Source organism: Leucopleurus acutus, assembly GCF_964270905.1.
Source record: "Leucopleurus acutus genome assembly, chromosome: 16".
Taxonomy (NCBI): domain Eukaryota; kingdom Metazoa; phylum Chordata; class Mammalia; order Artiodactyla; family Delphinidae; genus Leucopleurus; species Leucopleurus acutus.
Genome location: NC_139158.1, coordinates 30433399 through 30446316, shown reverse-complemented (window position 1 = coordinate 30446316; position 12918 = coordinate 30433399). Strand labels below are relative to the sequence as shown.

The window sequence follows — 12918 nt, the reverse complement described above, 5'->3', positions numbered from 1 at the left end:
AATGAGAAACATCAAAGAGGTTAAGATGTGCAGCACCTAGGGAGTATAAAAATGTGACATGACTAAATTAAATATATTTCACAGAAGGTGTCATAAAAGACATGCAAATTAAAACAATGAGATAACATTTTCACAGAGCCAACTAGAAAAATTTTTGTTTCAAGTGCTGGCCAGAGTTAGGTGACAGAGATACTTTACCATAGCTACTGGAAATGTCAGTGGTCCAATCTTTCTGGAAACCAATTAGCAGTAAAGGACTGTTTAAAAAAATAACCACAGCTAATATAAAAGTAATCTAATAGATGCACATGTTATAGGATTTGTGAGATTCAGAGAAGTATAAAGAAAATAAAAATCATCTTTGATCATCACATCCACATCCTCATCATCCACAAACAGCTGCTATTAATACTTTGATATATACCCTTCTGGTCTTTTTTTCTATATTTTATATACAAACACATATAAAATATACATATTGATTATATAACTTCATACATAGCTTTTAATTTACTTAACATTGTATCATGTAATTAGTATGTAATTAGCATAACAAATTATTTGTAAGTATTTTTATCTGCTACATTTTCTATTCTATGGACACATCGTGATTTATTTGATAATTTAGATTTGTTCATATTTTTTGCTATTAAAAACAACACCTCGGGCAAACAGCTTTACAAGAAAAAAAGAAAAACAGTTTGTAACCATGTGTGGGGACGAATGTTAACTGGACTTATTGTGGTGCTCATTTTGCAATATATACAAATATCAAATCATTACATTGTTCACCTGAAACTAACATAATGTTATGTCAATTATGCTTCAATTTAAAAAAAGAAGAAGAGTAAGTAAGGAGAAAAAAAAAACGAGTACCAACTACCCAAGGCGAAAACCAACAGCAATCAACTAAAGTGCAATTTGACCTTAAAGCTTGGGTCTTCACCAAAGCCTGCCATTTTCAAAATCCCATTGGTGGAAGCCATGCCCATCGGCTGGCACTAGAGCCACACCAATCACATCATTTTCTACAGCTCACACCGACTTCCCATAGTTCTGGCTCTGTTCACTCATCAACCAACACTACATTTCCTCAGCCCCACAAATAGCTTTACAACAATTCACTTGGAAAATAAGGGGTCTTTTTTCCTTCAGCCCTAAGACTATAGACATACAAAACAATATGGATTTCAAATGCCACTCACTCTTCCTGGCAAGAATTTCCTAATGTGGAAGAGACAAGATAAAGCAGGAGACATTCCGCTGTTTGTGACAACAGAATAGAAATCGGCAAAAAGCTCAATGTTTTGATTGTGAGAACTGCTGTCCAGAAGAGAATTCAGGAGTTGTCAAAGCATCACTGGAGCCTGGCAGCCCTGAAAGACACGTTAAGAGGAGGGAAGCAGCCTCCTCCACTCCATGGCTCATCCTCTGCCGCGCTGGATGATGACCTGCAGGGCAGGCACGTGGGTCACGGCCTCTCCTGGATCACTAGTTGTTGACTTTGACTCTAGATCACAGCCCTCTAAGGCATCTCCCCTGACAAACCCCCCACCCTCAGACCTCTGAGCGAGGTTCTCTTCTATATATTCTCACAGCTGCCGAACTGTCCCAATCATCAGTGCATCACTCTGGGATTTAACTGCAAGTCTCCTCCAACTAGATTCTGAGTTATTAATACATCAAAGCAAATAATGTGATCACAGATATTATCTACAGAACATTCGGGCCCAGGTTAACAGGCTCAAAAAATGTTTGAAGCATGAACGTGTTCATAAGCCAGTAAGTAAATCAATTCCAAGGAGCTTATGAATGGGTTTCTGAGGGTCTGTGTGCCCCTGAAATTGCACATAATATTGAACGCATGCTCTTGAATATGCATTCCTCTGAGGAGGGCCCATAACTCTCATTAGCCTATAAAGTGATCATGACACCCCCATCACCACCAAAATCACTCCACATTATCTTAAATTCCTTGGGTGAGTAGGCAGGCCTAGCTTTGAGCGTGAGTTTTTATTTTGCTTGGGAAAAATAGGCACAGTTGGGGACCAATTTAAAGTGACTAACCTCTTTCAAGCCAGTGAGATTTAAAAGAGGAAAGGATCCTTGTACCATACCAACTTCAGCAAAAAAGTACAAAGGGAAACAAACTACCATTCCAATTAACATTTTTCCTCTTTGAATTGGTAACATGGTCACCTCCATGGAGAGAATAGGGCAACTGAGGATCTGCCGTGCATTCATTAAGCAAATATTCTTTCTCTGAATGATGCATTGTATTATTTGGAATTTTTTTTTACTCTTCACGTGAGTACCTGTTTCTAATAAATGAATAATTAGAAAGAAAACATATCCATTTCCATCTCATGGAAAGTTGTAAAATTTGAACAGAAAGGCAAAGCGTTTGGAAAGAATTTGGGGTTGTGTTTCTTCCTTGGGAGATGTGAGGGGAAAACAGAAAAAGCGGATAAACAATGGAATAGTACCCAGAGCAATTTCAGCCATGAGCAAATGTTCGAAACACAGGGGAGTGCAACAGACAAAGGATAATTACCCAGCTGAAAAATCAGAGAGAGGTCTGGCTATCTCTTTAGGGTACAGAAGTATTACCACAGTAACAGGTGCAAAAACATGAATATACTTTCATAAATAATTATGACTAACTGAATGCAACTGCGAAAACTTCCCTTTTCAAGATCATTGGCAATTATTCTAAACATCGTCTTCTGAGATGTGCTTCTCAGCCAAACACATTTCCACTAGTAAATACGACCCCGGCTGACCTACTTATGTTTATATTTATATATGTGTGTGTGTTGATATATACATAGGTTTTCTGCTTTTCAAATACGGTCTACCCTTCAGGATGATGTAAAGTCCTTTGGGGATTTGAGGTGATGATGCAGGGATCATAAATTCCTCCCCCATGCCAGGCACATTTATACTGAATTACTCACACTTACAGAAAGTGAGGATGTTGGTTTTCAGCCAAATCCAAGGCCCTGAAGTACCAGGATTTGGGGGTTTTAAGAGGTGGCCCAATCCAATCTCGCCAATGTGAGTCTGACTCTCTATCCTGCTCCTGGCAGTCATTCTCGGCTCAGTCAGGTCCAACAGATACATTATTCTATGAAACATCACAGTCTTCTATTAGAGACCTAATTGCCAAAGCTTATTCTTCATAACAACCTTATAATTTCATCCTCTGGAATCAGTTCTTTCCCCAGAACAAAAAAATTCAAAAACATTAAGACTTAACCTTCTTAATTTGTAAAGAGGTTGTAATACCCCTTGTAACAGCCCATGGGGTATTTGAGCACATCTCTCACGTCCTCTCTGAGATTTCTCTTCTCCAGGCTGAACTTTCCTAAATATTTCTTCTGAGACTCTTATCATATGTTATTTAGATACTACAAAACCTGGAGGCTCTTCCTCTGGGCACACTGAAGTTTTTCAACATTCATCATCAAATATTACCCCCAAGAACTAAGTCAAGTCTACAGATAATGGTGTTAGTGTTGCTGGAGACAGCATCTGGTGTACCAGGTTAGCCACTGCTCCTACACCTCTGCTAACAGAAGCAAATTTTGCTCCAGTGACAATTATCCATTCTTAGAGAAGAATCTTTATTATTAATCTCTATCAGTGATGTTCAAGGGGTGGCACATGACCCAGTTCTGGCCAATGAAATATAAGAGGAAGTCTGCTCTGCTGAAAGGATAGAGGGCCTAGAAGAAAGCTTCTTTTCTCTCTCTTTTCTTCCTTTTATGAATGCTGGTATGTGAAGATGTGATGGGTGGAACAGAAGCAGCCATCTTGTGACCAAGATGAACCAGCAGCTGAGGAAGGCAAAGTAGAAGAATGGAAAGGACCAGAGCCCTTGATGGGTTATTGCGATACTAAACTAGACCTGGGGCTCCTTGTTAAACAATAAAACTAAATGTCTTAATAGTTTAAGCCAGCATTGGTCAAATATTCTGCGACCTGGAACAGAAGGCACTCCTAACAACAGAAAAGGTATAATGGAAATATTGCCTCTTTGGATTTGAACATTGTATTTCTGGAGATGTGGCCTTTACTTTCTTAAGAGCCCTATCACTCCTTGGGATCTCCTGAGCATCTGGTCAATGCAAAACAAATGAGCAACTAAACAAAAACCCTGTAATTGAGGGTCACAGTTTCAAATGCTTGCAGGGACGATGCAGTTAACATAAATATGTGAATCTGGCTAGATGTGAGATAACAGGGAGCAAGGGGGGCTGTAGGGAACTTGAAAATGCATACCTCTTCCAAAGACATTAAAATTCAAGCATTTTAAAGTACTATGCTGGTGAAATAAAATACTAATGCATCTATGAGTCACATTCAGCAGGCAGTCCACCGGTTCATGACCCTTACAAAAATCAATCTCAAGTGAGCTGGAAAGTCACATCTCCCCCTTCCTGTAAGAATGTACATCCTTCTTAAACCCTTCAGTGCAGTCTGTAGTATGGGTTCACCATTTCGTTCTGGAAAGACAGTTTTGAATTTTAATTCCATCATCCAACATCTTAATCATTTCAATTAAGGCAATCAGATTATTAACATCAAAATCTATTGCCCTCTTGAATCTAAGCCCCTTCCCTAAACCAACTGGATTTGCAATCATTACCTTGAAAGGATAACAAAATAAGAGCAAAAGAATAAGATCACAAGGCTTCTTTAATCAAATATCTTTGGGGCTGCCAGGGTCCTCAGGCTATCTCAGAGCCACTTAATCCTTGGCAGAAAGAAAATGAGAAACTATATATGTCCACACCCTAAAGCCCTAAGCCCAGTGCAAACATGTGTTCCAATTGGTGTAGTTACTTACAGTAAAGGTCACTGAGACGGTCTCCTCTCACAGTCACTTTCACACTGGCCACACTTAGTCTTCCATTTGCCAGGATAAAGCTCAAGCAAGTCTTAAGAACTCAAAAAAAGCTTCTGGTTGTCCCAGTTAAGAAAATATGAATCATTTCATGTTGGACTCTCCACTTCTAAGAGCTCTATGAGAGTCATTCCCAGTTTCTTGCAGGGAATACCCTCACATCACCACATCACCCTTCAGGCTGTTATAATATTATTATAATATATAATATATGATAATATGATAATATTATTATCATTTTATTATAATAACCCTTCTGGTTATTAAAAAGTACATGTACTTTGGAGAAAAACAAAAACCACACAGTAACAGTAGCATTCCTATAGTAAGTATTTATTATGAGTCAAGCACTAAGCTACATATTCTATATCCAGTATCTCATTTAAATCTCACAACTCTAAGAAGCAAGTACTATTATTGTCCCCATTTTAAAGATGAAGACACTGAGGCTCAGAGACATTAAGGAACTTCCCCATGAGCACCCGGCACCTGAATTTAAACCCAGACATTCTAACTCAAGGTCCAACTTATAATATTAACCGTGCTATAATGCCATTTTTTAAAAGATGAAAACAGCCATGAATCTACCCCTCAAAGATAACTACGGCTCACATTTTGGTGTGTTTCTTCCCAGTCTTTTCTTGAAGGTGATAAAATTTTCAGAGCTAGAAAGAGGCTTAGAGATAATATCTCCCTAAACTCTCATTTCACAGAAGGAGAAGTTGAGGTAGAGAAAGCTGAAGAGCCTTTCTCAAGGTCACACTGCTGTTTGGAAACGGAATTTAGGTCGTCAGATTTGTTGTCCAAGGTATTCTGGGGTCTTCTGACTTGAGTTGGTTGATAGTGGCTTCCTAGAGGACCATGTTGAGAAGGGTTTAAGGCCTGTGGCCGAAAAGGACAAAATGCTACAGTAGGTCAGTGATGGTGGCCGTGAAAGTAGCGGCACGGCCGTGTGCACACCTCAAATTTGCCACCTCCCAAGGAGCAGTCCTGGGAGAGAAGAAGAATGATCGGGAAAGGCCCTCTTAACAAAGACCACCTACTTTCTTCACCAACATCAGGGGTCTCAAACCCCAGTGCCTTCAGGACCAAGTCCGTAACATAAATGAGTGAAGTGGGCAAGCTGGAGCCTGAAGAAAGGATGAGCGCCAGCCCCATCTAAGGAGGGAGGGCCGCTATTCATCTCCAGCAAACTATCACCGTGGGGAGAAGTAAGCCCAATGTTACCAGGCCTTCTGATTTTTCCAAAGAGGCATGAAATTTGGATTTTTTTTAAAATGTGATATCACCTAACTTGAAAATACTGGCAACTAATTCAAATTTAAATAATTAAGGGGGAGTGCAGAACAAACCAAACACATTAGTTAACAACATTATAACTGTTCCTTTTCATGATGGCCTTATCAGAAGCCACCAACACCCTATTACAAACCTGAGACCCTCCCTCTCTCATTTTCTCTCTCTTTCTCCCCCTCGCTCTACCTAGAGAAGCACTTTCCATCTGAGGCTACCAAAGAGAAGATGAACCCTCCAACCCCACCAGACCACATCTATCAAGGGTCCAAGTGATTGCCCGTGACCCCCGAAGGTAATCACGTGGGAAGGTAATCATCTGGGAAGGTAATCATGTGGGAAGGTAATCATGCCTCTCGGGGTGATGCCTGTTGCTCTCCAATGCCTTCTGTGAGGAGGAGTGGATGACTGCATCTGACACGCCTCCCCACTCTCCCAGGAACTACCCGATGCCTTTAGAGCAGGAGCTGAGTGGGCTCCACCAACATTCTGACGTGCAGGTCTCCCCTTTCCATGATCTTTCTGTGTTTAATGGGAAGGCCCGTCACTCACATCCAAACTCAGAGCTGCCAGGTTACGAGAGCACCAACCTCCTGCAGATGAGCTGTTACTCAGCAATGCTACACAGGCCTTTCATATGGAAGCCCCCAATTTCTGTTAATCCCCAGGATGGCTAGTGATTATCTGCCCACTAGAGAGAAGAGGAGACTTGGCACACACCTATGAAATCAGTCAGCATTGGGGAACAAACACTGCATGGAAAGCCCTAACCCACAGCATGGTAAAAGTTCTTCCAGAAACTGCAGTAAGCTGGCATCGAAACCAATGACTTGACTCATTCAACCACCAAATATTTACCGAGAAACAAATGCAAAAAGCAAGATCAGTGCAAGGTGCCAAAAAGAACATACATGTGGACCATAAATCAACCTTACTAAAGGCAGAAAAAACAGAACAGTTCAAATAACTGTGGTATAAACAGAACATTCTGCAGCCATTTAAAATCATGTTTTAGAAGTTTATTTAATGATAAGGGAAAATTCCAAGAATACATAATCAAGTTTGAAAAAAAATAAAAGCAGGTTGTGAAATATAACTGGGTCAAAATCAGAGTGAACACATTCAGTAACCCCCCTCTTCCGCTCCTAAGGCATAGAATTGATAAATAAATCTTTAGATATTTCACAATTTATATAGTGCTGCTTGAAAATAAAGGAATCACAGATCAAAAATGGAGGGGATTCCCTAAAAATAAATGAATCAGAAGATGAGGCTCTACAATTTCAGGAGGAATCAAAGTCTGTGGGGGAATGGGTCTGATATGAGCCATGGGAGCAGAGGTCCCAACATCCACCCAGGGGAGAAGGGGCAGAACTGGACAGAGAACCATGCTGCTAGCTGTGAATAAGGATGGAACGTCTGCAGCATCCACCACAAGTCACAGCCACAAGGATGCCCCTGTATGCACGGGGCCAAAATAAAATCACCTACGTGAGACGAGGACCTAAGCCTGCATCACAGAGTATATAGAGCAGAAAGAGAGCTCTGAGCTGAGCTGTTGACAGGAGCTCTGGTTTACAAGCACACATGCTTACAGATATAGGGCAGAAGAAGCCATAAAACTGCCTTGAAAATAAGTTCACAAACAAAAATTAGAGAACATATGAGGATATCCAATGATCAGACTCTACAAAATGGAAGACTTCACACCGGAAGAAGAGAAGATGCTAGAGCAATCAGAGAAGGACTTCATAATAAGTATTTTTTAAATCCTCAAAGGCACAGAGAAGGGATTTACAACACAAAGTGAAAAGAGTTTTTCATAAAACAAAACTAACCAAAAGCAGGAAGGTATGAAAAGGGACCATTATGTATCTTAGAAATAAAGCGAACCATTGTTGAAATTTAAAACTCCACAGATAGGCAAAATAATAAACCAGACACAAATGAAAAGAGCTGGCTAACTGGAATATAGAACTGAGGAAACATAGCACAAACGTATCACAGAGAGAGAACTTAAAAAAATGTTTAAGATACATGGAGAATTGACAGAGAAACTACACAGACAGAGAAAAGAAAGAATGTTAGAGAGGAAACATCCAACAGATAATGGCTGAGATTCTTCCAGAATTCAAGAAAAATCTGGATCTTCTAAGAAAGTCCAAAGGATTCAATGTACAATAAACAAAACAATATGTACATACAATACAATCCTGAATTTAAAACTAAATACATAGAGCTTAAAAGGAAACAGACCCAAGCGTCCACAGTGGTTACCCGTGGTGATAAGATTTAAAGGGAGATTTTTATTTTCTTCTTTAAGCTTTAATATACTTTCTAAGTGCTCTATAATGAAAAGAATTATTTTTATAAACTGTCTGTGTTGGAGGAATATCATTATTTCAAATATACATATTCACTTTTTAAAAAATCTGTCCTCAAGGAACTTACACTCCAGTAGAGGAGATGAGGTATGTATAGAAATAATATATAAAGCAAAACCCACACAGTAACTGACATGGATGGATGTAGCTAAAATGTAAGCCTTACCTTCTCCCCCATGAAGCAGTTAGGAATAAGGGGGGAGGGGAGGAGGAGGGGAGGACACTCAGCAGAAATGTATAGGTCTAGCATCTGCGCTTGATTTACCAGGGGCTGGTACTACAACCAGAGTGTATTTCATGTGAACGGGATCAAAATGGCCAAACCAAGATAACATTAGAACTTTATCTACATTAAGCATTATTCTCGCCTCTAAATTAATTATATTTCAAGACCACCCAGTGATAAAAGCAAAACTTAACATCTCCGTTGTAAATTAACCATAGAAATCTGCCACTTAGCACATTTTCTATTATTACAAAGCTTTGTTCTTTTTTTCAAGGGTCAAGAAGACTGAGGAAAAGGTAAAAACTGTGGGGAGAGGCTCACTTTAACTGATAATCAAATTAACTGTCATTGTAATCCACAGGGACACTATCATGTTACCAATTTAGATGTGCAAACAACACAGGTATGTTCTGGGCTTTACCGAATGAGCATCATCTTAAGAGGGGACAGAGAGGTCTTATCGGTTTGGGGAGATTCAGATTCTGTGGCCATAACACCACTGGCACACCCAACCAAACAAGATGGAGTTTTAGGCAATGCCCACGATGCTCCTTCAGAGCCAAACAAACTGCACTCAGCATTCAGCTCCGCAAGAAACAGGTGGCAAAGGCACAAGCCAACTCCATGTGTTACTAATGGAAGGAAGGGCTGTTCATATCTCAGACAATCTCTTTCCTTTTTTAACACAACCAGGTTTCTCAAAATACCACTCGTTAACTCAACTCCTCTCAACATCACCTGTACATCCCACACATGGGACCCAACATACACCCAATGTTATCCCACTGACTTCCCTGATTCCCTGCCATCAAGACCAACTTGGAAAGCCCCAACAATAATGAGGAATATCCAGTTCCTTTCACCATTTTTGAGCCAATGGACCCTTTCATTCCTCTCCTCTCCATCCCTCTTAAATCCCTCTCTAATCTTGACCTCTCTGAAAATGTCCTTTCTCATCTTCCTCTTGCCCCTTCCTGACTCCCTTTTTCTTCTTTACTCTTAAGTGGGGTCACACTCTTGTCCAATCCCCATAAGGCAGTTTCATTCTACAGGAGGGGAAGATGCTTCCACCCATACTCCCTGGACTTCTCAAAACTCCCTTCCTAGTACCCCCTTCAAGGGAGAAGCAACTGCTGGTCTAGTTAGTCAGAGCCTGACATGGACAGGGTCACTGCATATGAAGGGGATGCTCAACTATAAGTCCACTTCTTTTCCTACTTCTTTGCCTACAGCTGGATGGCTAAGTCAGGTAAGAGCCTGCCAGCCCAGCCTAAGCCTCAAGTCACTTCTCCAATTCATTTTTTACCATATTTCTCCAATGACTGTGCTGGGCCCTAGTCTATTCAGAAATTTCACTTTCAAATTTGGCTACTGTTTTTTGGAGGCTGTTGCTCCTTCCGTCAAAACTTCAGAAGGGAGACGGAATTGGTGGTAATATTTAAATCCCAAAATCACACTCCAAAACACTGCCGGACAATGTTATTCTTCTCCTTCTTCAGGCCTTCACAGAAACCAGAGGACCAGAAAACCAGAGATCTAGTTCCATCACACTCCAAGTGGTCTTAGCTACGCCTTTAATTGCTCTGTGCCTCAGTCTCTTCATCTGAAAGTTACAGGATGCTCTAATGGCCTTGCCAGTTCTGAAATGGTCATATATCAGTGGCAGGACATGGCTGTTCCCTATTTTTTTTCATCCCAGAATGGAGCCCCCAAAACTGAGAGATGGCTGGGAAAATACTCAACCACACATAGGAATCCTGCTAGGCTGCAAACCATTTAAAATGAATGTTTAATAAGATACTGCATCAGTTGTGTACTTCGGCTGAATGTGCTGCAGCCCAGGAGACCTGAAAGAATTAATACGGTTCCCAAAGCAGCTGGTGGGAATTGCTAAGGCAGAAGCAGAATCTGATTTGATGAATGTAAAAGTGCTTTGAGAGTGTCAGAAGAAAAGTGCTATGACAAATGTCTGCTTGCTCCATTAGGATGTCTCCTGCTATCTAAGGAACATGCTACAAGAAGGTCCCAGGTCTGGGGACCACGGCACACAAGTACACTCACCCTTCTCTTCCTGATCCCCTCCATTTCTTTCCCGGGGCTTAGATAGAGGCACAGAGCACCCACAACACCAACCCTTCCCTTTTTTCTCATTCTTCACCTTGCTTCACCTTTCCCACCTGCACTTCTGTACAGTTCTCAAACTGGGCCCTCAAAACATCTCAGTCAAATCTTCAAACCTCTTTCCCCTCTTCTCCACAGAAACACTCCCAGCTGGTCCACAGAAAGACCCTCCCTCTCACTCTCAGCCAAGAGATCTGGACATACCTTCCTTCATTCTGACACCCTCCGACTACCTCATCAAAACCCATCCTTGGGAGCCAACCCCTCCATCTGAGGGCCTTGGAGCCCCTGTCAGTCCCTCGCAAGGAACATGTAGGAAAACACCAGACCCTCCATGCTCTGGGTCTGCAGTCAGTTCTCCCACTCACGGCCACTCCCCTGGAGAGACACGGTCCTGTGTGCCTTTAGCCCAGGGCTTCTCAAACTTTCCACCCTATTTCCCCTAATTGTAGAGATCTATGGAAACATGACATTTCTCTGCCTTTTTCTGCTTTACCTAAAAACTTTGCATTTTATTCTACAACATTCCCATGTTTGATCCTTTAAAAATAGTTTTAGCTGCTTACCACCATAGGGGGAAAAAATAAACATTTTCCACAACACAAACAGGTAAAACTAATATTATAGGAATATAAGCCTTATTGTTTCACGTGCTCCCGAGCTCATCTCTGTGCACTATTTGGAAATCTCCAAGCATTCCACCACCCCATCATACTTTTGCATTTCCTGAGTTCTTCCTGGCACACCCACGGTGTCTCTGAGTACCCAACTTTCAGAAGCAAGGTAATAAGCATTTCCATTCAATTCCAGGTTGAAGAGGCAGGACCTGGTTCTCACCAGGGTCAGTGGTCACAACCCCCTTTCAGATTAAGACAGAGGTCAGGGGCTCCCAAAGACCTGCGGTGGCCACCATATGATTGGCACATGCTCCAGTCCTGGCAGCCCATCACCTCCCAGCCTTACCTTGTCAGCCATGATCATAGATGAGCCCCCGTGGATGCCCAGGATGGGGATGAAAGTCTGCGAGGAGATAAAATCCAGCATCTGGGCCACGGCCTCCTGGTCGGTATCGTCCCCAAACACCAGGCCGTGGATGCGCGCCCCTGACATTAGGTCACACACGTGCGTGATGAGGCTCTTCGGGTCCGTGCGGTTCATCAGCAGTGCTACCACGTTCAGGTCCAGGGGCAGCCCTGCTGCCTGCTCGGGGCCCCAGAGGTTTCGCAGTTCACGCTCCGTCACGTCGTGGCTGTGACCCAGCAGCACTGCGATGTTCAGCGCCGGGGGACCCTTCTCCGCCGCCGCGCCCTGCGCCGGACCGCGCCAGACCAGAAGGGCCGGCAGCACCAGCAGGGTCCAATAACCCAGTCTGCCCATAGTCGCCACTTACGGTCCCTGCAAGGTGGAGAGCAAGAGTGAGGGCCGCGGTGTGCGAGGGTTCTAGACGGAAGGATTTACCGACCCAGCCCCTTGCTCTAGGAGCCAGGTATAGAAAGCACCCCAGCGAGAGCTGTTGGAGTCACTGAATCCATTCCCCATCCTCGAAGCCATCCACGTCCCTTGACCCATCTCCAACTCTATCCACAACTCCAATCCGAGCTAATTCTCCGTATCTGTCCCTAAATCCATCTTCGCATTCAGCCTCCTCTCCATCTCCGACTCTACCCACGTCTCCCACCGCACCCGCCAAGTGGGACCACTTGGATCACTGCCCCTGAAAGTAAGCTCACACCCCGCCCCCTGCTCACTGGGAGCAAACTACAAGCCAGCCCCGGCATGCGGAGGCTACAGAGCGACTCCGCAACCCTGCTCCCGCTCTAAGCTAGTTGGCTGACCCCGCCCCCTGCGAACCCGCGGGGTTCGGCACCCACCTGCTCCACTGGACACCCGCAGCAGACCCCGCACCTCTCCTTCAGGGTACACCCTAAGCGCATGGAAGTGAGGACACTCGCTTGTGTGCCCGAGAATCCCGCGTGCCTGGGGGA

The 12918-nt window shown here is 42.9% G+C and overlaps 1 protein-coding gene across 1 annotated transcript in view; it reads right to left on the bottom strand.

Moving 5' to 3' along the window:
* Window positions 1–12310, bottom strand: part of GRIN2A (glutamate ionotropic receptor NMDA type subunit 2A) — a gene marked incomplete at both ends in the record, with an annotated part of 364935 nt that extends 352625 nt beyond the window's left edge. The window contains one exon of the mRNA XM_082857451.1: window positions 11897–12310. Within this exon, the coding sequence (XP_082713577.1) occupies window positions 11897–12310 (414 nt within the window). The remainder of the gene's footprint in view (window positions 1–11896) is intronic.
* Between the last annotated feature and the right edge of the window lie 608 nt (window positions 12311–12918).